This window comes from Mangifera indica, chromosome 4 (assembly GCF_011075055.1).
Source record: "Mangifera indica cultivar Alphonso chromosome 4, CATAS_Mindica_2.1, whole genome shotgun sequence".
NCBI lineage: Eukaryota > Viridiplantae > Streptophyta > Magnoliopsida > Sapindales > Anacardiaceae > Mangifera > Mangifera indica.
In genome coordinates, this window is record NC_058140.1 from 13,581,579 (window position 1) to 13,606,856 (window position 25,278).

At 34.2% G+C, this 25,278-nt stretch overlaps 5 protein-coding genes across 13 annotated transcripts; 4 read left to right on the top strand and 1 right to left on the bottom strand.

Annotated features, from left to right (window-relative positions):
- Window positions 1–115: 115 nt before the first annotated feature.
- Window positions 116–2,532, bottom strand: LOC123215051 (G2/mitotic-specific cyclin-2-like). Its single transcript, XM_044635097.1, has 10 exons — window positions 2,363–2,532; window positions 2,163–2,286; window positions 1,992–2,061; window positions 1,743–1,886; window positions 1,527–1,649; window positions 1,304–1,393; window positions 997–1,218; window positions 808–906; window positions 537–715; window positions 116–434 (listed from the first exon to the last, which is right to left on the bottom strand). Exons 1-10 carry the CDS (start codon window positions 2,433–2,435, stop codon window positions 296–298), a joined length of 1,263 nt encoding a protein of 420 aa, XP_044491032.1. The 5' UTR covers window positions 2,436–2,532; the 3' UTR covers window positions 116–295.
- Window positions 2,533–5,938: 3,406 nt separating this feature from the next.
- Window positions 5,939–8,831, top strand: LOC123213206 (U-box domain-containing protein 15-like). Its single transcript, XM_044632593.1, has 4 exons — window positions 5,939–6,459; window positions 6,529–6,645; window positions 6,817–7,242; window positions 7,621–8,831. The coding sequence occupies exons 1-4, from the start codon at window positions 6,172–6,174 to the stop codon at window positions 8,674–8,676; spliced, it is 1,887 nt and encodes a 628-aa protein (XP_044488528.1). The 5' UTR covers window positions 5,939–6,171; the 3' UTR covers window positions 8,677–8,831.
- Window positions 8,832–9,852: 1,021 nt separating this feature from the next.
- LOC123213722 (ubiquitin domain-containing protein DSK2a-like) lies at window positions 9,853–13,926 on the top strand. Of its 4 annotated transcripts, none has more exons than XR_006501732.1 (8): window positions 9,853–10,247; window positions 10,906–11,658; window positions 12,032–12,243; window positions 12,330–12,443; window positions 12,727–12,785; window positions 13,033–13,143; window positions 13,236–13,322; window positions 13,420–13,926. XR_006501732.1 is itself a non-coding variant. In XM_044633210.1 (8 exons), exons 1-8 carry the CDS (start codon window positions 10,004–10,006, stop codon window positions 13,566–13,568), a joined length of 1,647 nt encoding a protein of 548 aa, XP_044489145.1. In that variant the 5' UTR covers window positions 9,856–10,003; the 3' UTR covers window positions 13,569–13,926. The 4 variants fall into 4 exon arrangements, 2 of the variants coding, with proteins under 2 accessions (XP_044489145.1, XP_044489146.1); XR_006501731.1 differs by having other exon boundaries at window positions 9,854–10,247; window positions 13,062–13,143; XM_044633210.1 differs by having other exon boundaries at window positions 9,856–10,247; window positions 13,115–13,143.
- A 203-nt stretch (window positions 13,927–14,129) lies between these two features.
- On the top strand, window positions 14,130–18,034 carry LOC123213723. 6 transcript variants are annotated; one of them, XM_044633217.1, is made up of 5 exons: window positions 14,174–14,283; window positions 15,562–15,604; window positions 16,463–17,176; window positions 17,277–17,360; window positions 17,687–18,034. In XM_044633217.1, exons 3-5 carry the CDS (start codon window positions 16,480–16,482, stop codon window positions 17,794–17,796), a joined length of 891 nt encoding a protein of 296 aa, XP_044489152.1. In that variant the 5' UTR covers window positions 14,174–14,283; window positions 15,562–15,604; window positions 16,463–16,479; the 3' UTR covers window positions 17,797–18,034. The 6 variants fall into 6 exon arrangements, with proteins under 6 accessions (XP_044489150.1, XP_044489149.1, XP_044489152.1 ...); XM_044633216.1 differs by having other exon boundaries at window positions 14,177–14,283; window positions 16,441–17,176; XM_044633215.1 differs by lacking the exon at window positions 15,562–15,604 and having other exon boundaries at window positions 14,130–14,283.
- Window positions 18,035–19,063: 1,029 nt separating this feature from the next.
- Window positions 19,064–20,200, top strand: LOC123213725 (zinc finger protein ZAT3-like). Its single transcript, XM_044633219.1, has one exon. The coding sequence runs from the start codon at window positions 19,072–19,074 to the stop codon at window positions 19,996–19,998; it is 927 nt and encodes a 308-aa protein (XP_044489154.1). The 5' UTR covers window positions 19,064–19,071; the 3' UTR covers window positions 19,999–20,200.
- The last annotated feature ends 5,078 nt before the right edge of the window (window positions 20,201–25,278 follow it).

Below are 25,278 nucleotides of genomic sequence, written 5' to 3' on the forward strand. Positions count from 1 at the left end.
GAACAAATTCTGGGTATAAAAGATTTTGCTTGATTGAGTTCAGAAATCCTTCTATAAGATCCTTAAAAGGTTGTTACTGTTTAAAAAATGCTCTTTGATGTAAAAGATCAGAGACTTGATCTAAAATTCATGTTTACTCATAAGCATGATTGAATATCATGACGCTAATATTCACACGGTTTCAGAGTAGACAAACAAACAAACGGAATTAGCAACAAAAGGCAGTCACAGGCAACTTCTGTTGCTCATCTCCACACAAAACAAACAGCATATCATCAAAGCTACGGCTCTACAATCAATCATCTAAGAGAAACTGGGCAGGTTCAATTTTTGCTGCATAGCCAAACTTGCTTGTGCAATACTTCCGATATACTCCAGTTAGCTTCCCCTTTCCGGCCTTCTGGTGTAACGTAACCATCAGTCTCGAGCATTCCCTTTTGGCATACACACAAAAGAGCATTATATCATTTCATTAATATTGCGTTTGAGTCAAATTGAGTGTGTTGAGAAACAATATGTGAGACTAAATTACTCACAAGAGCTGATCTTCTGAGTAGTTTGTATGCCACTGGCTTGTTTTAGTCCATTCCTTAAACTGGTAGAGGCTGCACTGAGCCGTGTAAATTGCTGCAGCAGCAAGCAAAGATGGTGGAAACTTGATCATATCATACTCCACCAGGCATAGCTCAATGTTGAAGAATGATAGAAGCTCAAGCTGGTTTGATTCGTAAGCAGATCAGATCAGCCTTATCATGTGTTTCAAATATATAAATGAAAGAGTTCAATTTAGAGAAAATCTTTTACAACCTTTCTGTCAGATTGTGCAGCCTTGAGAAATCTCCTCATGAACACATAAGGGGTTGGCACAGATAAGTTGAATTGTAAACTGTTCACCATTAGTTTCTCCTATAGCGGGAATGAACATTCAAAATCCAGTTAAAATTGGAAAGCATAAAAATTTACTCAAAAGGATCAACAAATGGAAAAACTAATTACCATATCAAGAACTTCTTTTCTTGTATAAGCATTATCTGATATCAGGACAAAGTCCTCTACAATGGGGACAGAGACCTCCTCATACTTGCATGCCAATAGCATAGCTGTCATGCCGACTAATTGAAGCTTCTTTCTGACCACTGATTGCTTCTCTAAAAATCTGTCTAAGATATTGACTGTAAGGAACAATGTCTCATCCATAAGTTCAAATTTGTAGTGAACCTGTAAATTTTTTGGTCAAGCCTATTATTAGTCCTCAGTAGTGTAAGTGAGACAAGGAAGCAGATTTATTTGATATATCTATTACCTCTATAAGCCAATCAATGAGTATAGCTCTCATTTTCTCATTAATGTCAGCTTGATTGTCCATGTAATTAGGATAAACACAACTAGAAATCTGCAAAAAATGACTACAATTCAGTATATCAAACATTAATTGGCCAATATTCAATAAAGGCAACTCTTCCCAATTTGACAAAGGGCTAAAATTTTACAATTTACAACTTGTTTAATATCTAATAGCCAAATACCTCACTTTTGCTGTAAAAAGCATAGATGTCATCTACATATTCAACAACTGCAAGTGGATTTTGTGAATCTCTGCTGTCAATGTCCACAATGGGGTCCTCAAAATCCTCCATTTCATCAACATCCTAGAGACATAAGTACATGGCATTAATGTATGATATTATTTTGGCCATTAAAAAATATTTATTTTAGACAAGAGCCTAGGCAGGATCATATACCATTCTATCAATCTCATCAAGAAATGCTTCTGTGTGCCTCACACACATTGGGACCCCAACATCGCTGTCATCATCATCCTCATGATACTCATGTACATCTATGATTGTACAATCTTTTGCCAATGTGATTGGCTTCTTAGTCTCCTGCCAAGACAATCAACCCAACAATGAATACTTCAGGAAATTGTTAATCATCTTAATTCTAGAAAATAGTACTTTAGGGAAATATTGGAGTTGCTTGTTGCTAACCTCATGTTCGGCCAATCTTGTACTAGGGTTATGTCCTAAAATTGAGTTCTTATCACAAGTTAAATCTTTCCTAAACACAGTGCAATTGACAAAGATTACATAACAATAAACAAGAGATTCAAATCAAACCAGAGATTAACCCTAAAAGATTCTAAATATTAACAGAATTACCTTTTGTTGACAACATTAGAGCGAAGGGTAGCTCCCATTATGTTGGGATTGACACTACCTAACGGCCTTCTTTGATTTTGATCTCTCTCCTTTACATTCTTCTCTCCTCCTACTCTCAACACATCTTCAAAAAGAAAATAAAAGTGCATAAAAAAAAAAATTGAACAGAATCACACTAAATTAAAAAAAAAAATGGATACCTTGAAAACTTGAAGCTCCTGCTGCAATGAGAGATGGAGTCGGAGCCTTTGACCCAGCCATTATTTCTTTCATTCCCTTGAATGGTGGCAATGAGAGAAATGACGAAAGTATTTGATGATCATAAAAGAGCCAGGGGGGGAGATTGAGAGAAGCGAACTTTCTTTATTTGAAAATAACGGCTAGTAAACAAGGACCGTTGATGAGAATGGAAATGAAAAGTTACGTTGGTCCGTTTAACGGTCTAGAGCGAGTGTGAGGTGTTGTGATTTTGAAAATATTGGGCCCTATGGAGTTGGGCCTGAGCCCATGGCTGTACGCTCTTCTCCACTGAGGAAGGAGCCATTGTGGTTTCGTAGAAGCTTCTTCACAACATTGACACGTTCGCACTTTGATAAAAGATTTTAGAGTAATATTATGTGTATTTATTTTAAATATATATATATATATTATTATATAATTAAATATTATTTTATTTTAAATTTCAAATCATCTAATCATATGATGATATATATATTTATATATTTGAAATAGATATATATAATTTTATTGAAAATTTTAATTACTTTCAATAATAGTGCTCGAATAACAGCTCATATCATATATCGAAAATAAAATTTTTCATTTATATATTGTGTATCATATCATATTAATAAAATAATAAAATTTATAATTGAAAAGTTATCATTTTAAAAAAATCATTAACATTTTTGAAAATTTAAAATTTCTCATATAAATCATTACCACATCATTATTTTCTCTAAAAATATATATTAATTTATATCAGTAATACTATAGTATCATAAGATATATATATTGTACTGTATTAATTTAATATATCTACAAGATACGTATCATTTTTCAATTTATAGTAGTGTGTATCATACAATATTGATAACTATGCTTTCAATTTTAAATACACTTAATATATACAATAAAACTATATGCGTATATTTTTAGTACATAATTTAAATACACAGATAATATGTTATTATAAGATTAAATGATTTTGAATTAAAGATAAAGTAAAATTCAATGACATGATGACACATTGTTTATACAAAAAGTGTGAATACATATATATACAACAAATCTATGTGTACCTACTTTGAATACATAAATGAGTATACACTTATATGTGTTATTACATGATTAAGTAATTTTGAATTAAAGATAAGAGCAAAAGACTTATTCCCACTCAAGGTATAGTGAAGTCTCAAATTCTCATATGTCAACTTTTAAAAACTTAAACACCCATCTATAAACAAATTTTTGTTAAAAATCTTAGTTATGATTAAAAGTAAAATCGTTATTTATTAAAAAATTTAAAAAATTAAAATTTTATTACATTTTTCCCTTCAAGTTTAGAAATCTTACAATTCTTGCTTAACATAAAGTTTGAAAACTAACAAATACCCCTTAAAGTTTGTTCTTTTTTCTTTTAGCACCGATTTGTTGTCTTCAGTGGTTGGTTGTCCTCCCTTCCACCTTGTTTCTCTCTTCAGTCACTCTCTTTTCCCTCTCAGGTTGTTTATAATTAAGACAAAGACGAATAATTTTTGTCTAAGACGAAGGCAAGTTGTCTTCGTTTGAGATGAAAAAATGTCGTTTTCGTCTCAATTGGAGAGGGAAGAGAGAGTGACCAAAGGGAGAGATAAGATGGGAGGAAGGATGACCGATGATTGGAGATGACAAATCAGCGTTGAAGAGAAAAGGAACAAACTGTAAAAGGGTATTTGTCAGTTTTTAACCTTTGAGTCGGGAAAAAATTATAAGTTTTTTAAAGTTGAGAAGAAAAATGTAATAAAACATTAATTTTTTTAATAAATGATAGTTTTATCTTAACCGTAATTGATATTTTTAATAAAAATTTATTTATGAGTAAGTGTTTAAGTTTTAAAATACTAAAGAAAGAGTGTTTGAAATTTTACTATACTTTAGGTGGTAATAAGTCTTTTGACCTAATGATTAAATAATACTTAATCACATAATAACACATATAAATAAATAAATAAATAAATAAATAAATATATATATATATATATATATATATATACACATAGAGTATTATCGGTATATATAATCTTCACAATTAATATACTCACAACCCAACAAATTCAACATTATCATGCTACCCATTGTTTTTTAATTCTAAATTTCTAATTAAATTGATAAAAGATGATTGACAACTTTATTGAATCCAAAACAGACAAACTTCAATAAAGTACGACACTTATATCTAACAATATTGAAAAATGGATGACATTATTATTGGCCCAAAAAAACTTAATTAATCTTGCGGTAAAGTTAAACCCTAACGTATATTTAACGACAATCATGGAGAAAGCACAGGCAAATTGAGCTGGCAAACACAATAATATATATGTTTGGTTTTCTCCAAGTCCAACTTTCTCATGGTTGTGGACCCATAAGAGGACTTTGAATCCAGCTGCCTGCCTCTTGAGTAAGAGGTCGATATGTTGGGGCAGAGACACAAGTGAGATTTCACAAAATTGATCAATTTTAGTGAAGCAGATAGGATAAAAATAAAATCAATCCAAGATTGTGATGATAATGCGTATAAAGGAGGCAGTTCGATTCACAAAATTAGCTTTTTGGCATGCTTCTTCTCAAATGGGAAGAGAATTTTTAAATAAAGATTAAAATGAAGGTATCTAAAATTCCCACGGTCAAAGATAAGATAAATACAAGATATATCATTGACCTGCCTGTCCTCGGCTTAGTCAATTTTCTTTCTATTACATATATTATAAACTTTTGTATATTAAATTATATTTACAAATTTTGAATTATCATAAATATGTTTTGATATTTAATAAATCATTTATTTTTTAATACAAATAAAAAAATGAAAGTGTGAGAAAAGGGAAGGTAAAAAATTTTTTTTGGTCAAAATAGATAAGAATTTTCCATTATCTTGTATTAAGGATAAGAATAAGTTTTTTTTTTTAAAATAAAAATAAAAACAGAAGTTAAGATATTTTTAACCTCTATTGAACCGGTCATCACGTCTAAATGGGCAGTGACACAACAGTGACCACTCAGACAAATTATTTGATTTTTACGTCCACTTAGAAGGGTGCTATCCAACATAACACTCTGCTTCCTAGAGAGAGATAGAAATTTTTTGTTTTTTTTGGGTGAGAGAGATAGAAGGATCCCATTAATGCATGAGGCTCATTTATTATACAATTCCTTTTAATCCCAATATTAACTAAAAATTAATAAAATTATATATATATATATATATATATATATATATATATATCATAATATAATTAAATAATTTTAAATTAAAAATAAAATAATATTTAATAATATATATTTATATATTTAAAATAAATATATAAAATATTATTTCATGAAAATTGAATCAAGACATTGAACAAACCAAACCAATGTTGCACGTGATAACGCGTCACATTGTCAAAAAACCGCGTGAACCCACCACCGCTTTTAACTGTTTTTCGAATTCCTTCTTTTTTATACAAACCACAATACCCGACCCGCGATCCTTTTTTACCCCCCACACATATTAACCGTTTATCATCACCAACTCGCGGAAATAATGCCGCCAATATTTTTTATTCCATAAAAGTTCTCCCTCACATCTACCTCTTTACATCACCATCACTGTATGTATCAATGGACTCTCATTTTCTGGAAAACAATTTGAGATTTTGAGGCCACTGTTCATCATTTGTGTTGATTTTAGAGCAACCCTTTTGAGATTTTCATTTAGAAAAGTTTTTGAGACAATCCTTTTGAGATTTAAGCTTGAAACTGGGAAATGGAGGGTGTTTCAAGGTCTGGGAATGAGATTGATGTTGTAATGAGAGAGTTGTTGGAGGTGATTGAGATGGTTGGAGGGTATAATGGGTATAGGAAAACTCAGAGGAAGGAGTGTTTGAATATGGTGAGAAGATTGAAGCTTTTGGTGCCACTTTTGGAAGAGACAAGGGAGCTTGATAAGTCTGTTTCTTCCGAGGCTTTGAATTGTTTTGCTGATTTGAAGAAAGCACTTCTTGCAGCAAAGAAGTTGTTGAAGCATTGTAACTATGGAAGCAAGATTTATCTGGTTAGTGCCAATGCTTCATTTTCATTTTATTTTTGATTTCTGACATTTTGGTGTTTGCGAATTGATTAGGCACTGGAGAGTGAGGCTGTGACTTGTAGATTCCATGCTGTTTATGACAAACTGTATCAGGCTTTGGAAGATGTTCCTTATGAGGAAATGGGGATCTCAGTTGAAGTGAAAGAACAAGTGATTTGCTTTCTCATTTTTTGTTTATTAAGGATTCTTGAATTGATTACTGCACTTTGATTCACTGCTGAATCACAGATTTCACTTTACAATGCTTTACTGTAAATGTAGCAGCAGTAAATAAAATGAGTTTCATTGGTATCTTTTAAGTAGTAAGCTTATGATTTACAGGTCGAGCTAATGCGCATGCAACTTAAAAGAGCGAAGAGGCGAACAGATTCACAGGATATAGAGCTAGCTATGGATTTGATGGTTGCTTTTTCTAAAGCAGACGATCGCAGTGCAGATGATGCCATTTTGGAAAGACTAGCTAAGAAGTTGGAGCTACACACCATTGCAGACTTGGAAGATGAAACAATAGCTGTCAAGAAACTGGTAAAAGGGAGAGGTGGGCAGAATGCCGATAACATTCAGCAAATCAAAGATCTTCTTGGAAAATTTAAGCAGATTGCAGGAGTAGAAGAAACTATTGTGCCTGATGGATCTGTTACAAAAAAAACTCTGCAGAGGTGTCAAACTATGCTAGTCCCTCATGAATTTCTGTGTCCAATTTCACTGGAGATAATGACTGATCCAGTCATTGTGGCCACTGGACAGGTAATCTCAAAAACTTCTATTGCATACATAATTGCTGCAACTGTCATATAGTTTCAATTATCATGTCTAACCAGCTTATAAATCCTTTTGAAATGCCTATTTTATAAGGTAAACTCATACTACATATACTAAGCTTAGTCTCATAATGTGACATTCTTAGATAAATCTCATATTGACAAATTACAGGAGAGATACTGAGTTTATATGTGTATCCCATATTGCCTATAAATGCTAAGATAACACTAGTTAAATAGTTTATGAATTCTTTAAATTGTTAAGACATGTTTTGAATTATAAAACTAAAAAATAAAACCATAATGGATTGTATGCGTCATAAAAACTGAAACAGTTTTTGTTTTTCCCCTACCGTTTTTACAGACTTATGAAAGAGAGAGCATACAGAAGTGGATAAATTCCCATCATTGTACTTGTCCAAAGACTGGACAAACTTTGGATCACTTGTCTCTAGCACCCAATTATGCACTCCGCAACCTTATTTTGCAATGGTGTGAGAAGAACAATTTTGAACTACCAAAGAAGGATATCAATACGGGCTCTGATGGCCCTTCAGCTCAACTCATAGAGGAAATCTCTTCTTTAGTGCAAAATCTCTCCTCTTGTCAGTTGAACATTAGAACGGAATCTGTAATGAAGATTCGACTGCTGTCAAAAGAGAATCCGGAACACAGAATTTTAATTGCCAATAGTGGAGCCATTCCTCCTTTGGTTCAGCTGTTGTCCTATCCAGATTTGAAGGTTCAAGAGCAAACTGTCACCGCACTTTTGAACTTGTCCCTTGATGAAGCTAACAAAAGACTCATAGCAAGAGAAGGAGCAATTCCTGCTATAATTGAAATCCTGCAAAATGGAACTTATGAAGCCAGAGAAAACTCTGCAGCGGCATTATTCAGTTTGTCAATGCTCAATGAGAACAAAGTAATGGTTGGAAACTTGAAAGGGATCCCTCCATTGGTAGATCTTCTGAAAAATGGAACAATCAGAGGCAAAAAGGATGCAGCCACAGCACTTTTTAACTTGTCTTTAAACCAATCCAACAAGTCCAGGGCCATTAAGGCAGGAATCATACCACCATTACTTAAACTGCTTGAGGACAAAACTCTGGGCATGATTGATGAAGCTCTTTCAATCTTATTGCTCCTTGCATCTCACCCAGGTGGTCGGAATGAAATCGGGCGACTATCGTTCATCAAAACACTAGTCGAAATAATCAAAAGTGGGACTCCTAAGAACAAGGAATGTGCCACATCTGTTTTACTTGAACTGGGGTTACACAATTCATCTTTCATTCTAGCTGCACTGCAGTATGGGGTGTATGAACACTTAGTAGAGATTACAAGATGTGGAACAAACAGAGCTCAAAGAAAAGCAAATTCCCTTCTGCAGCACATGAGTAAGTGTGAACATATTCCATGAAAGTTTAAATGTACATGTTTTCATATTGGTGCCACCTTCAAATTATGGAGATGTAAATTGGAATTCATCTTGTGTAATATAAAGTATGATTCCAAGAACAATATAAAGAAAGCATAGTTTCCTTTAATTTTGAAAGAAATTGTGGATTGAACTTATTTGGAGTTTTTTGTTCCAACCCCTCCAAAAGCAGCCATGGTCTTCAGTAACTTGTTAGTGAACTACTCAAATAAGTTAGAAGAGAGATTGTAAGGCATTAAATATGAAGAAAAGCAAATTGATAACAGTGAAATAAAACTTATTTTGATATTTGATAAATAGACAAGGAACAAGCATTCCGAGTTAAAGCAGTGAATGTTCCAAAAATCGGTTTGAGATCTTCTGAAATGGGTTGATGGTACAAGCTCGTTCTTGACTTCAATAATCTGGAGCAGGTGTTTCAAATTCAAGTTCTTTGAGTAGACATATGAGGATCAAATGAATGATTTTGTTACATTAGGACCAAAGCTTTGCAATGAGCTTCCATGCATGGAACAAGTGTTTAGTTATTTGCTTTGTTTACTTAACCATTAATAACTATTTGACTCATTTAAATTACCACTTACCATTTCATTATTGTCACAAATCTTTATCAAAAATCATTTACTAAATAATAATTAACTTATAGGCCTTATAAATTTAATTATTAAACTCTTATTTTTTTAATTTACCATTTACTCAAAAAATACAAATTTAAGTCGGTCATTTTATTTCAAATTTATTCATCCATCTAATACGGATGAGATCTCCGATAATCAAAAACCTTATTATAAAAAAAAAATTAAGTAGACTTGTAATTTTTTTTAAAAATCAAATCTTTATCAAGATTATTTACACAACTAAAATTTACGTGATAAATCTCTTAAAATTTATCCATAATTTTTTTTAATAGGTGTTCCATTTTGAGAGGAGCCAAAATCAGGTCTAGGAATTAAAAAAAAAAAAAACCCTTGATTAAGGCTACAAACTAAACTCATCTTGCCAAAAGGTGACACAGCAGGGAGTTAAAAAAAAGATAGGGGCTACCTCTCATTTATTGCTTGAAGGCGAAGTGGAATCGAGTTTTGTTAAAATATATGGGCTTTTTGGTAAATAAGAATGGTTAAAATTGGATATGTGTCATTTGACGTTGGGAAAGGAAAATTGTGCAGTGCTATTTAATATAATTTTCAATAAATAATAATTTTATTTTTTTCTCTTTTAATTTTGCCACATCTTCAATTTCGTCGTTGCTGTAAAATTTTCAGTTTTTAAGGGTTAGCGATTTGGTTAGAGAATTAAAAGAAAAAAAATGGGATCAGAAGGCGATTCAAATTCGAATTCTAACGATTCAGCTCGTGGTGGCGAGGGTGAAGGAGTTGCGATAAATATTAGGTGCGCTAACGGTTCAAAGTTTACGGTGAGGACGAGCCTTGAATCGACGGTGGAGGCTTTTAAAGCTGTTTTGGCTCAGAATTGTGATGTTCCAGCTGCTCAGCAACGCCTGATTTATAAGGGTCGCATTTTGAAGGACGATCAAACCCTTCAAAGCTATGGTCTGCTTCTTTTATTCATTAATTTGTTGTTTTTGAGCTTTTCCATGGTTGATATGATTTATTTATTTAATGCAATTTTTATGTTAAATATGATAGGAAAGAATATGAATTGTACACACTGTCATTTTAGTGATTTAACTGTTTTAACTTTGTTATTGGTTTTTAGTAATGGTAGGATAAAGTTTATAGATATAGACTGTTGGTATTATTTTATTCTTGAATTGTTAGAAATGTGGAGATTTATAGTTGATTTGAAGCATGAGATTTAGTAGGTATGCTTATAATGATACCGAAACTTCTTTATTGAATGTTGATTGGTAAAAATTGTTATTGTTTCATTTGAGCTATGAGCTCCTGCATGATTAAGCTAATCATAAGATTATCCAATTGTTCATTAGCTCTGCAAATCCTAATGCAAGCATATTATAAGCTTCATTTGTTACTGCTTCTTACTTATTACCTTCCATTTTTATTGGCTTCCTTTAAATGTATCATTTTATTGGTAGGGCGTATAATCTTTTACTGAAATGAAGTGCTGTTTCAAGGGTTTGCTTCTGCCTTTATAACATTGGAAAAATTTTGTTTTTTATGCTTGAACATTACTATTTTTTTCCGTCTCCCTTGTGCCTGAATTTTATTTATATATTTTTTGTTTAAGGCTTGGAAGCTGGTCACAATGTCCACATGGTTCGTGGATTTGCCCCAGCTACTTTGGTGTCCTCTGCTGTTAGTGCAAACACAGAAATTTCTAATACTGCACCACGTGTTACACATGGTGTTAGCTCTGATGGAAGTGGGGGTCTTGGTGCATCTTTGTTTCCTGGACTTGGATTAAATGCATTGGGTGGGGATGACCCTTCTGGGTTGCTTGGACTTGGGAACCCAGCAATGGAACAAATGCAGCAGCAGTTAATGCAGGACCCAAGCATGATTATAGAAATGATGAACTTGCCTCCCATTCAAAACCTAATGAATAGTCCTGAGCTAATGCACAGTTTGATTATGAACAGTCCTCAAATCCGTGATATTGTTGATCGTAACCCAGAGCTTGCGCATGTACTCAATGATCCTGGCATTCTTCAACAGACATTAGAAGCTGCAAGGAACCCAGAACTGATGCGTGAGATGATGCGAAACACAGACAGGGCAATGAGTAATATTGAGTCTACCCCCGAAGGATTCAACATGCTTAGGCGTATGTATGAAAATGTTCAAGAGCCTTTCCTAAATGCTACAACAGTGGCTGGAAATGATTCAAGGTCAAACTCATTTGCAGCTCTCTTTGGGAACCAGGGTGGTGCACAGCCCAGGGATGTTTCCGACAACCCTCCCGTGAATGGTTCTGAGACAGCTACTGGGCTGAATGCCCCAAATACTAACCCACTTCCTAACCCTTGGAGCAATTCTGGTGGTAAGCTTAGCTCTTGCTTTTTTTATGACTGTCATTTTCTTTTCTCTTACTACACTTCATGAACCAAAAGCAATTTGAAATTCTTATCTGTAACTGTTGAACTTTGGAAAGAAAAGGAATCTGATGTCATGCTTTAGTTGTTTATAAGAGGGAGGTTAGATTTAAGTCAGAAGCATGGTCTTGAGCTCCAGGAATTTTTTAGTATGTAGACTTATCAATTGATTGCGGAATTTATATTTTGACCAGTATCCCTCTGTTGAGACCCTTTCATTTTAAGCATGTGGGGCATGTCACTATTACCATGCATTCGACTATCATTACTATATAGAGTTTACAATGATAATTATTTGGGTATATGCTATCAAACTGTCAGTAGGGATGCAAACAAATGCCACTGCAAGGTCAGATCCTGCTGCGGATGCAAGGGGACCAGGAACTGGTGATTTTGGAGGGCTTGGTCTTTCTGGTACAGATCAGGTGGTTAGTGGTATGCCTGATATTTCTCAGTTGAATCAGTTGTTGCAAAATCCAGCTATATCACAGATGATGGAGAGTCTTCTCTCCAATCCACAATATATCAATCAAGTACTGCTAATAGCAAAAATTCTTATATTTTCAGAGATATAAAATATGCTTTCTTTGCCTCTAATAAAATTGTACTTGAATGTTAGATTCTTAATCCCAACTCCGAACAAGGTGGTATGTTTAATTTGAATAACCAAATGAGGGAAATGATGCAAAACCCAGAACAACTTCGTCAATTATTGTCCCCTGAGACAATGCAGGTATGTTGATTTAATCACCTGGCATCGATGTGCCCTTTTTCTTTTAACATTTAGCGCAGACAAATTCATGCAATTAGGCATTGATTCATTTTATGTACATGGTATATTAAGAAGCTTGGTGTAAGTTCTACAGTAGTTATTGTCTCTTGGTTGTGGTGTCTAGTTTAAGTAATAAATCCTTAAGAATACTAATAGGCATGATAAGTTTTGGTTCCACATTATTATCTGATTTAAGTTTCTGGTGGCCTCTGCCTGACCTTTCATTTCTCTGTTCTTCGTGCAGCAAATATTGGCTATGCAACAGTCAATTCTATCGCAGGTCAATCAGTGGCAATCAACCCAGTGAGTTAAACTTTGCTATTTAGTTTGACTAGGTAGTCTAAATCTAAAAATTGCCAACCTTGTGCTTGTTTTCAAGGACTAGAAACTTGGTAAAATCAATGAAATTTTTGAGATGATTGATGATGGATTTTGGTGTTTTGAATATGTTTCGCTTAACATTTAAATTATGGTAAACCACTATAATCTTTGGTATGTTTGCATGGACATTAATTTATGTCAAACATCTCTAATAGTTACTTGCCCTTAGTTCCAGTAAAATAGTGCTGTTTTCCACAGCTCTGATTGTTGTAACCCTTGCCACTCAATATGTGCTGCTCGCTTTGTTTCAGGCAACCAGCTCAGACTGGTGACACTGCAGGTACCTAAGAAACAAGTTCATCCTTTATTCTTCGTTAGCGTTATTTTTAACACTTGAAATAAAATATGTCCATTTATACTTCTGGATGGCAGGGTCGAATAATTCCGAGCTCGAGATGTTGATGAACATGTTTAGTGGTCTTGGAGTTGCTGGCTTAAGTGTTCCAAACCAACCTAATGGTTAAAATTCAGTTACCTTTTGTTGAATTCTGTGTAATTTCTTTATTATGCTTGTGCTTTTCTTGGTTATCACCAGACTTATCCATGTTTTCTGTAGTACCCCCTGAAGAACTGTATGCTACTCAATTGTCTCAGCTTCAAGAAATGGGTTTCTTTGACACTCAAGAGAATGTTAGGGCATTGCGTGCTACTTCAGGAAATGTCCATGCTGCAGTTGAGCGACTTTTGGGAAATTCTGGCCAGTAATTGTGAAGTTTCATGGTCTTTAAGTTTGTCGATGACACATTTGAACATGGTGTTTTCTCAAGCGACAAACCTTTAGCAGGCACTTGCTGGTTCTATTTTAGGCAAGTGCATGCCATGATAGACTTGCAAACTTGTCAATTGTACACCTGTTCCTACTCGGCGGTGTTTGCACCCGAACATCCCTTACTGTCATCCTATCCTCGCCATCTCTCTCCCTTGAAATGTTTTATGTATCTTGTTAACAAGTTCAAGGATAATTATGGATTTGTCTTGTTGAAGTTAGATTATGTATTTTTTCCTTCATTTAGTAAGAGGACCATTTTGAACTCTTGGCCATCAAGAATTGAATCATTTGATATGATTTCCTCTTGTATAAATTTAACGTTTCTTTTAAACTCAATAAATTAGAGCCCGTTAATTTTCTTTTTAAAATAATAATAATAATAATAATAGTAAAAGGATAATTTTCTTTCCAAAAAAATAATAATTAAAGGATAATAAACAAAAGGTGGCCAAAAAATGAAGAAAAATTAGTAAATCTTATCTTAATAACATCTCCAATGGTGCACCAAATAAGGGTTTTTAAATTTTACCGAGGAGCTAAAATAACATAAAAAAGAAAGAAGGGTTGAATGAATGTTTCCTCCATTCGAAACGAACCTCTCGCTTTCCCTCTCCCTCTCGGTATGAGCGGTTTCAATCAGCTAAGCTGAAGGTAATGCCGCTTCCCATTCTGCTATTATTCCATGTCTTCTTCACTACATATCTTCCTTATGGCGTTACTTTCTGTGATTACCACTTCTACTTTTTTTTTTGGGACATTTTAATTACAATACATCGGCAAATCTTTAGTGAATTAAATTTTCATTGTTATCTAATTTCTGCGCTTTCATTTGATGGGTTTTGCTTGTTTCACGCAATTTACATAACCCATGTCTCAAAATTTTGATAAATTGATGTTGTCGATTCTGGGTGTTGTTTATTTATTATTTAATTGTTTTGGCTATTCTATTGTGAATTCAAGTGAAGGACCACTAAATGGTTAAACAACTATGAATTATACGTGTTTTCATAATTATTTTTCTCATGTACTCAGTTATCATCATTTTTTTAGTTTTACATGACTTCAGTTTTAACTTTGTTGTGAATAGGAGTTAATGATGTTTGTTTTGTGCTGCATTTTAATTTCAACTTTGAATTGTACTGTGAAGAGGAGAAAAGGAATTTTTGTACTTGTGGCTTGTGGCAAATACATGTACTAATTATGTTTGTTTAAAGATATGTTATTGTATTTGTTAGGACTTTTGTTGACGAAATGTGTTGCAATTTTGAGTTGATAAATCCACAATAAGATTAAAACTTGCTTTCATATGCAGCTACTGTTGCGAATGTAACATGTGGTATCTTCTTTAATGATCTGTAGAAGGAATTCTAGCATGTAACTCATTGGATCTTACTAGTTCCAGGTTGTTGGCTGTAACCTGAATGGTTGAAATGTTTCATGCAGGATAGGGTGTAAGCAATAAAAATTCCAAGATGTTTTTTTGGTACTCTTTTGAATAATGTCCCCTGCAAATCATTAGGCTGATGGTTTGTACCACTACAATTGATGATTTAAATCTAAAAATTGTAGAAGATCTCTCCAGTACATTAAGAGGACAAAGATATATGTAGATGAAAAAACTCTAAATGACACTTGTTTGTTTGTGGATATATGTCACTGTACAGTTTTAATTGTTTCTTTTTATGTTGATCTGTAATGTAGTTGCTTTACCTGACAGATAAACTTACAGAACAATAGCCATATGCTTGATATGAATGAGGTTTAAATGGTTTTCATCTCGAAGATGAGTTTAAAAAAATATTTAGCCTTGTTATATCACTTAACTAAATAGATTTTCTGTGTAAAAGATAATAAAGAATTGTTCACTTATTCTATTTGAAAATTTGGCATGTTGGTTTTCATGTTCACTTCTTTCTGACAATTGTACAGGTGATTATAGGAGCAAAGCCTTCATTTACCTGAACTTTGAATGGTATAATAGGGCGTTATGCATATTTTTCTTGAACTTTTATGTACCTACTGTCTCATGAGTTTTTCTATGGTACTTTTGATAGCATTCAAATACTGGATATAAGGGAAGAATATATGTTTAATAGATAAAAGCACATACATATTGTACATATACTTTGTCATGTTCTGAGTGATGCATGGTATTGTAATCTGTGTCTGTTGAGTGAAGGGTAGTTAAAAGTTGTTTCTATGAGAAATGAAAAGGGGCGAGTAAGTATAAGGAAAACTTGTGAGCACCATCAAGACATAATTATAAATATATATATTTATTTATTTATTTGTTATTGCAAATTGCATTGATATGGTTCCCAAGGTCCAAGTCAGTTTCAATGATTTAAAAAGTTACTATTTATGATGTTAATTTTGTCCTATGTATGTAACAGAATTATGGTCATGCTTTTTCTTGCGTGAAAACTGGTCTGCAACTCTTTTATCACTTTCTTTTTGATGATGTGCACATTGGTGCTCATGTATAATGCCAAATGCGATGGGAAGGTAATAGTGTTCTTTGGCTTATGGTGAAGGAAAAATATCATGATTTGAAATATTATCCATATCATCATATCTTCTGCCAGTTTATTACTGTGTGATAATAGTAAACATGATTGCAGCAATATCAGTTGAAATTTTATTTCCCAATTTGGATCAAAAGGTTTGCAAATACAATATTGAGATGCTCTCTTTTTTCTTTTTATTTTTTTATGATATTGCTTCTGGTAGTTTAAATGTGATATTTTCACTAGCCTAATATAGAAGTTTGTGATCTCTATTGATTTAATCTTACATATGTAACTACAGATTCTCTGAACTTCTTTAGCAGAAATCAAATTACTTAAGATGGTTCAACAATCAGTAGATTTTAAATTCAATGACTATGGGCTGGGTAGTCCTGAAACTAATTTGCCCAGTCATGATAAGCAACAGCAGGTTGCTGCTAAGAAGACAGCATTGAGAGAATTGCAGAATGAAAACAGAATTGTGGTGCCAAATGCTAATGGAACTTCTCTATATTCAAAGAATAGAGGACCTGTTAATGATGCCATTAAGGTTTCTGGCACCAAGAGACCATTGCATGATTCCCCGTTAAGTCCCTTAAGAGACCAATCATTGAGCAACAATGTTACAAATGGACATCTTGTATATGTTCGTAGAAAATCTGAAACAGAATTGGGCAAGATCGGCATGTCTGACAGCACAACCATTAGAGCTGATTGCATGCACCCAAAGCAAGCTGGTCAATCTGATTGCGTTCATCGACAATCCCAGATAAAGGAACCAAAGGTTTCTTGTTTTCCAGCATTTTCACCTTTACCGATGACTTCCTTCACAAGCACATCTGGAAAACCATCAATTCCTGAACTTGGGAGGTCTCTTATGAAATCTCCAGTGGAATCCAATTATCATCCCATTGGTTCTGCTTCCCCCTCAGATGGTCCAAGAGGAATGAAAAATCTGCTCTGGGAAGAACGTTATCAACGATTACAGATGCTGTTGAAGAAATTAGATGAATCAGATCAAGAGGAATATGTGCAGAGTATGTTGTATTTTGCAAAAGCCAACTTATTTTTCTCTATTTTGCCTGTCATAAAGTTTTATAACACTGATTTACAAATTGCTTTGTGTGATTTCACAAGTGCTTTGGTCACTTTCCTCGGTTGAACTTAGCAGACACGCTATTGAACTGGAAAAGAGATCAATTCAGCTTTCATTGGAGGAAGGTAATCTGGAAATTTGGTTTTTGTAGCCCCCAATTTTTTTTATTTGGAATGTTGTGCTTCAAGAATCTCTCGAGACTTGAAATTGGTGGATGAAAATTGGTGTTTGTGTATGTATGAGTCAATCTTCTTGCATAACTTTTACTGGAGATCTAAAATAATGTGCATTTTCCTCAACTGACATCTTTGTCTGATTGCTTTGATTAGAGACATGGTTTTATTAGTGACCATACTGCGCATTTCCATTCCCATATAATTCTCTGCTACCTTTGAGTAATCTGAAACAAGAAGCAATATAAGTTTTGCTTATTTTTTTTAGCTTTTTGCAGCCAAAGAAGTCAACCGTGTTGCAATGTTGAATGTGTTAGGAAAATCTATCAAGAATCTGAGAGAACCCTTGACATATCCAGACCTCAGTCAAGCAAATAAAAGACCATGAAGATGAGGCAGTGTTTTCTTCATACTTTTTCAAGGACGAAAGCACGTACTGTTTCTTGTTACCCCTGAATTTTATGTGATGGTTGTCTTCTCTCAAGTTGGCTTTATCCAGTGTAATATTCTACCTGAGATTTCTTCTAAAGTTTCCTCTCTAGTGTCAAAAGCTATTGACACTATTAAGTTCCAACTTTGTTGACTGTCATATAGTGCTAAAATGATCAATTGCTCAGTTTTACTAATTCTAGCCATTTGGTCTAAAATTTGCCTGTTGTATTTGTTTTTCTATTGCACAGCATCCGCTTGAAATTCTCTTCATTCAGATAGTATTTTGGTTTTTTCTTAACAAGCATTCACTAAACAGGATGTGGTAAAGAATTGTGATCACGGTTCTTTTATCTTTCTTTCTTTTTTATTTTCAAGGATAATATACTTGTATTAGTACCTATCCAAATTTTAGAAAGGGAAATTTACAGGAAGTTAGACAACTCAGCTATCATTTATAATAAAAAAGGTAAGCTGAAGCTTGATGTTGTTATTTGCTCTCATTTGTAAGTTCCTCAACTCCGAGCCCCTGAATGTAGCCAATAATATCATCATTTGGGTTCAATTGTGCATTCTCTTGCCAAAAAGCAAAAGTGAATAATGAAAAGATTTCCAGGTGAAGTCACAGGTTTCAATCAGCCGCAAAAATCAAAAGATGTAAAGCAATTTTCTGTTGGTTACAGAGTGACCTTTTAGCAATAATGAAAAGCAGGATTTTTGCATTTTTGGAAGTAGTGGGTATCTTTCAATCGCATTTGCTACCCATTACCTTCCCAAAATGAAGCAACAAATAAAGACCCTATCGTCCTAAACTTCAGGAAATCAGGATAACAATCTCCACGTTTCAGCATTTCTGATCCTTTTCTCAGTAAATTAACCAAAAGACATGCCTCTTAACAACATGTCTTTTGGTTTAATCAAGTAATTTGTCCTGTTTAGTAATTTCACTTACCTGTGTAATGAATACATTACTAGGTGCATGCATATAGCTGCACTATTATCTTCTACGTTAATTACCATTAAGCCCTTGTACGCACTGTAAAATTACCCCTGAACCTGATCTAAATCCTTATGGATAACTATCACTATGCAACAACTGGAGAAAAAAAAACTGCCCATTTCAAAAGCCTTTGGTGTCTCATCTGAAACAAATAACCGCTCAAACTACATAAGCAACACTCCCACCAATTGTTACATTTTTTTCTCTTTTTATCTTCACAAACTTTCACTCCCAATGATGACCAACAACACAGTTTCCAAACCTGAATTTCTCTTCTCATCTTCTCCAACACACCAAATCATCACAAACTTTGCTTCTTCTGCTAGTCCTGATGGAAATTACAGTCAAAATCCCCGAAAGAAACGGTCAAAGACGATCAAGATTTATCCCAGTTCTAGTCCATCATGTTCCGCAAGCGTTTCCAAGCCAAAATATGCCAAGAAACCTGAACCTGGTGCACCAAAAATCACCAGGCCTTGCAGTGAGTGTGGGAAGAAGTTTTGGTCCTGGAAGGCACTTTTTGGGCACATGAGGTGCCACCCCGAGCGCCAGTGGCGTGGCATTAACCCTCCACCGAACTTCCACCGCCCAATTGCGCCTGTTCAAGACATACACGACGGTGATAGCACAATGACAGTGGCTGAACATGAAGTTGCAGCATGTCTTTTGACGTTGGCTAATGGTGACCAGGGTTATCAATGTGGCACTTCTAGTTCTCCACGGGAGCATCTTTTCCAAGACAGTGATATCACCATGGGAAGTTTGAGTTGCACAAGGTTCGAATGCAATAGTTGCAAGAAAGTGTTTGGATCCCGCCAGGCTTTAGGTGGACACAGGGCGAGCCATAAGAATGTAAAGGGGTGTTTCGCTATAACCAGAAGCGATGGATATGAGATTGATCAGGATCAGATTGCAGAGGATGAACACAAGAAGATGATGGTGTATTTGGGGCACAAGTGTAGCATTTGTTTGAGGGTGTTCTCAAGTGGACAGGCACTGGGTGGACACAAGAGGTGCCACTGGGAGAAAGGTGATGATCCATCACAAAACCAAGGCCTCAATAATCTTTTGGACCTCAATCTGCCTGCCCCAGTTGAAGATGATTCTGCCTCCTCTTCTTATTCTTCAGGCCTCACTCTAGACTTGAGATTGGGCCTCTGAAGAGATTGATTCATTTGCTAATTGGTATGTGACTCTCAAGATAAACAATATTAGTACATCTCTACAAGATATTATGTCCATGCATCATGTATAACTATGTATTAAATGTTTGACTTACAATCAAAGCATTGTTACTTGCTGGCCCCATAATTGAGAGGCCAAAACATAGCTGTAACTTGTGATGACTTAATAAACCGCAAACTTAATTTCAGAAATTATATCTTATTGTTAGCTTCAGAAGAATTCTAACTCAGGAATCTTAAGTAACAAGGCATTTATATGCAGCTACTCGTATTTACTTTCAGGATTTTGACTTCCAGCTAACTGTATGTGGTCCTGAAATTTTATTATTAGTTTAGTAGTCTTGTTGTATGCGGCGACTCTGTGTGTAACTTGGTGGCTGCTGATCTGTTGAGAATCTTTAGTTTTCGACATATGATTTGCAGGCTTTTAATAAAAAAAGTCTTTCATGGATTATTATACAGATTCAACAATAGCAGAACATGCTAAGCAAGCTATATAAAAACAATCTTCAAGTTGCAGGTGGGGTTGTTTTATTATTTTTTGCATAATCATCTAATAATCTAAGGTTCCATTATCGCATCAGGAATTTTTGCAGATCACAAAGAGTGATGATGTCCACATACTTTAACTCAACCTTTTGTTATAAAAAGAAAGTAAAATCTGATTAAGCTGACAATGTCCTCAATCACATTATCCTATATAATATTCAATAGATTGATTGGATTATGAATTTTCTGCAAGAGAAACACACTGAGAAAGGGACGTTTGATGTCATCTCTTACGTAATTTTTTCATTAAAAAATCCATACTGAAAACAAAGTTTTTATGCTCTCATACAACATGCTCTACAAATTTCCAGTGCCTGTGATTAAGAGTAACATTTTTTGCAGATTCTGAGTTCTGATGAAACAAATCATATGTATGGCTCAACTGATAAATTCTGCAGGAATTTGGCAACTTAAATACATGGATTGTACAAGGATAACAAATTTACAGTCTCAATATTTGGATGCGGAAAACTTGAATCGTTTGAGGCAACTGTCTGTCAATTAGACTTGAGGACCACAGTATGACGAATGAAACATTTTTTAATCAGGTTAAGTAGCTTGCATTTTCATCAAGAATATAATACTAGCTCTACAGGGACCAGAAATGAATAACTGAACACAAACCGGGGACCATAGTTGGATTTGGGTGCAATTCTTTATAATAAACAAGTTCAAATTTAGCCGACAATTATAACAGATCAACAAATAAGAATGCCGTCAGTTGGTGCCGCGTTTTCTGCAGGGATGCATGCGAGAAAACCTGTGATTATTTCTATGGGTTGAGGAAGATTATGTCATCCCTTACGTTCACCTCCCAATTTTAACTCGAAATATAGTTAAGGTTTCAGCAGCCTCATATTCAATATTCATGCCATGCAATGGCTCTTTTAAACCAGTTCTGAGATGACACATTAAGCCTTGTTTTCTTTGAAATCAATTTTATAAATCCTGAGACTTCAATGAACACTCTTGAGCTTTATGAAACACTGAACCACCACTCTTGAACATGCTAGAGAACTCAAGTCACCAATCAATGAGGGTTTACATGGTTGCAATGTTCATGCCAAAACCTGCACCCCTTTTAAAACATCAATGTATTGGAAATCAAAAGATTTAGAATTCCCATTAATATTATATGGTTTGCCAAGTTAGTTACTTTGTCAATTAGTGCTAGAATTAATCAGAATTCAGAAGTTGTGCCATGCATAAATTTTCAATTCTTTTCTTGAGTGTTTGCAGCACAAGCTTGCAAACGTGAATCACCAATGGCCTTCAAGAATCAAAGATTCAGATTATCAAAAGAAAGATATGACAGACATTATTCAGAATTATAGTTTTTTTTTTCTCTCTCTGTGAATGTTGATTCTTCATGTTCAGTCTGTTTAGAGGAAATAGAAAAGAACTAGAAATGAAGGTATGTCTTCATACAGAAGAAGTGTAAAACTTTAAGCTGGCATTTGGAATCTTCTGTGAGGGTGCATATCAGCAGTTCCGAAATATTTCTGTTTCCAAAAATATCAAGGAACTGGTGTAAAATGTTTCAGGGCTATTTTGAAAATATAAAAAGTTTCAAAATGCATTTCAGGATTCCTTAATTTTTTTCAATCGATTAAAAATCAATTTCATATTTTACTCGCCATTGCAATTTTGAACCCAAACTTTGAATTCGTCTTCTCTCCTCTTAAAATCTTAAGCTTCTCTTCTCTTTGAAGTGTTAAAATTGGTCTTCTTTTCATCTCTGACTTCTCCAATTGTTGGCAAACACTTGAAAAATCGGTTTTGTTAGATTTAATATATATTATTTATTTGGTTGGTTGATGACTAAATTGATTAAGTAGTGTTGTTAAAAAGTTGTATTTTTTAAGGAAATACATGTTGTATTATTTTAATAAAGTTTGGTATTTAAAAAAAAAAATCCTATATTTTTCATATTTTTATGTTTTTTTATGTTTTCGTTTTCTATATTTTTCAAAACATACCTTTCAACGTTTTCGTGTTTTCACATTTTCGTTTCCGTGATATATAGGTGTGAGGCTTTCTGATCTTGACATGCATATTATTTTATCTTGTAACATTAACCAGCAGTAATCAATATGATTTTGGATGTCTAATATAAAACTCTTAATTCTTATATTCAATTCACCATCTTCAAGTTTCATTTAGCAGCCATTGACTCTAGTATCCACCATTAATCTACTTTTTGTTACACCAACCAAGACTTTAAGATCCCCAGAGCAAGATTAAGTCTCTTACTCGTAAAGATTCTCTCTTTGCAACACTTAATTATTGTTTTCCTAGACTTGAGAAACTGCTGAAATAGTGAGGGCAGAAACAGATGAATTACACAGCGTCCATTGAAGCTATAACTAACCAACTCAAAAGTCTGCTCGCGTGCGCTGTATAATGACATCAGTGACCGGTTTTGACAATCCTCTTCACCCATTAAATCTTTCCCTCCTGCCCATTTGATAGGGACATTAATGCTTTTCTACATAGTTTCTTCTAGCAAAAAATATTGCCTCTTTTTCTACTTTTAAAAGCTTCTGTGGATCACGAATCTTCTGGGAATTTTCCTTTGATTCAAACAGCTGATGTTATCCTAGTTGAAAAAAAGGCTGTGACTCAGCTTCCTTCTATATGATAAATGAAAATTTCCAGGCGTGAATGTTTTGGCAAATCAGGAGAGCTATAAGTTTTTTTCTTTCAATAATTAACCGTCAATTTTGAACATAATTTGCAAATGAAAACGACATAAACAATACTATATATTTATTAAAAAATATTTCATATAAAGTTTTGTCTACGAAAGCAATAATAATGTATTGCGGAGAATGGGAGATGTATCCAGCCATCTGGTTTCTGAATCATCTAACAATCAAATCTTCCAAATTTTTTAGTTTAAAAGTGTTAAAGATTGTATCTTCAACATGATCCCACATCTCATACTTCACCTTCTCAGCACTAAAATAAAATTCAATGACCATTGAAGTGGTAGATTCTCAATTAGAATAGACAATAAAATAATCTTTTGGTATCTTTCCTTGATTCTATTGGCTCGTGTAAGCCACAGCCTTGTTTATTCATTTATCTAGGCAATTGAGTTGTGACATAATCGGACTATTACCACCCCACAAAATATAGCATCCCATATACTATATTATAATGGCCAAAGAACTATTTCCGACCCAAGTTTTACCTAATCTCAAATCACATCCACACTCATTGGCAAACTGTTATTAAAATTTTTAGTTAGAGGTAAGAGTAAAATTATCATTTTATCTCTAAACCCTAAAACATTTAAATTTATATCATTTTCCCCCTGATTTTAAAAACTAACACTTCATCCCATTTTTAAAGTTTGAAAAGTTTAATTTCATCCCTAGGGTCTGTTTCTCTTTCCACCTATCTTCTAGATCTGACCATGAAGGACAATGAAGAATGATCACCCAAGACGATGAAGGACTATGCTTCATCATCTTTCGTCGCTTCTTCTCGATTTGGATAATACTTTGTCATCCAGAAGGATCGTCTTTTGTCGGAGAAGACCGTTACTTCTTCTCAATCACTGACCAAATTCTTTAAGCCATTTGAGATGAAACCTAGAAAAGTGGGGGAAGTGAATTTTTCAAAGTTTAATTAAAGGGTAAATTGTTAGTTTTCTAAAATAAAGGAGAAAAATGATATAAATTTTTAAGGTTTTAGGATTTAGGGATAAAATGACGATTTTACTCATGTTTTTAACTGAAAATTTTAACAGTAGTTAACCCATAGTAGAGATGGCAATTTGAACCCGACTTTAGGGGCTCCGACCCTCCCCGACCCTAACGGAGAGGGGATTCCCCAATAAAAACAGGGAAAGGGGCGGGGATGGGGATGAAAAAAATTCCCGTAATCGGGAACGGGTCTGGGACGGGGATATATATGTCCCCGCCCCGCCCCACCCCTCCCCGCCCCACCCCTCCCCATCCCCTCCCCACCCCACCCCACCCCACCCCACCCCATTCCACCCCCTAAATCTAATATATTAATATAATAATTTCTAAACTGTTAAGTTCTAGAAATTTTTACATTATAATTTATTAAAACTATAACTTTAATTTTACTAATTTTTGAATTATCAATTATCAACTTTTACTAATTTCTGAACTATTAATCTAATATATTAAAAAAATCTCAGAATCTCATTATCATAAAATGCAAATACACCAAATTAATTCTATTTCAACTTTAAAATTTAGTTAGTCAATCCACCAGGTTTTACAAAAAAAAAAAAATTATAAACTTGATAAAATCAATTGAAGTGAATGAAAAATGTTAAATTTAATGTTATTATAAAATTACCCTAAATCACATATATGAAGAGCTATTAATGAAGAGATTGATTATTGCATATTGTTAGATTTTATGAAAACTTTGTATTTGAACTAAAATAACAATGAATATTTTGTAGCTCTTGTAGCAAGTGATATTTTGGGAGAATATGATTTATTTTATTTATTGAAATACATAAAGGAATTAAAATTTATATTTACGGGTATGGGGAGGAGATTTTTTCTCACGGGGACGGGGCGGGGATGGGGAGGGGATTTTTTCCCGCGGGGACGGGGAGGGGATTTTCCTTCGCGGGGGTGGGGGTGGGGGTGGGGGTGGGGGGGGGGGGGGGACGGGGATTTTTTTTTATCCCTGTAATGGGGACGGGACGAGGACG

Excerpts from the sequence above, each read along its gene's own strand:
- LOC123213725 (XM_044633219.1), top strand. The coding sequence starts at position 19,072 with ATGATGACCAACAACACAGTTTCCAAACCTGAATTTCTCTTCTCATCT.
- LOC123213723 (XM_044633212.1), top strand. Across the intron at positions 17,177-17,276 it reads TCAAGAGGAATATGTGCAGA|TGCTTTGGTCACTTTCCTCG; the intron begins GTATGTTGTATT and ends TGATTTCACAAG. Across the intron at positions 17,361-17,686 it reads TCAGCTTTCATTGGAGGAAG|CCAAAGAAGTCAACCGTGTT; the intron begins GTAATCTGGAAA and ends AGCTTTTTGCAG.
- LOC123213722 (XM_044633210.1), top strand. The coding sequence starts at position 10,004 with ATGGGATCAGAAGGCGATTCAAATTCGAATTCTAACGATTCAGCTCGT. Across the intron at positions 12,444-12,726 it reads TGTCCCCTGAGACAATGCAG|CAAATATTGGCTATGCAACA; the intron begins GTATGTTGATTT and ends TTCTTCGTGCAG. Across the intron at positions 12,786-13,114 it reads AATCAGTGGCAATCAACCCA|GCAACCAGCTCAGACTGGTG; the intron begins GTGAGTTAAACT and ends GCTTTGTTTCAG.
- LOC123215051 (XM_044635097.1), bottom strand. The coding sequence starts at position 2,435 with ATGAAAGAAATAATGGCTGGGTCAAAGGCTCCGACTCCATCTCTCATT. Across the intron at positions 1,219-1,303 it reads TCATTGATTGGCTTATAGAG|GTTCACTACAAATTTGAACT; the intron begins GTAATAGATATA and ends AAAAATTTACAG. Across the intron at positions 907-996 it reads GAAAAGAAGTTCTTGATATG|GAGAAACTAATGGTGAACAG; the intron begins GTAATTAGTTTT and ends TTCCCGCTATAG.
- LOC123213206 (XM_044632593.1), top strand. The coding sequence starts at position 6,172 with ATGGAGGGTGTTTCAAGGTCTGGGAATGAGATTGATGTTGTAATGAGA. Across the intron at positions 6,646-6,816 it reads CAGTTGAAGTGAAAGAACAA|GTCGAGCTAATGCGCATGCA; the intron begins GTGATTTGCTTT and ends TATGATTTACAG. Across the intron at positions 7,243-7,620 it reads TCATTGTGGCCACTGGACAG|ACTTATGAAAGAGAGAGCAT; the intron begins GTAATCTCAAAA and ends CCGTTTTTACAG.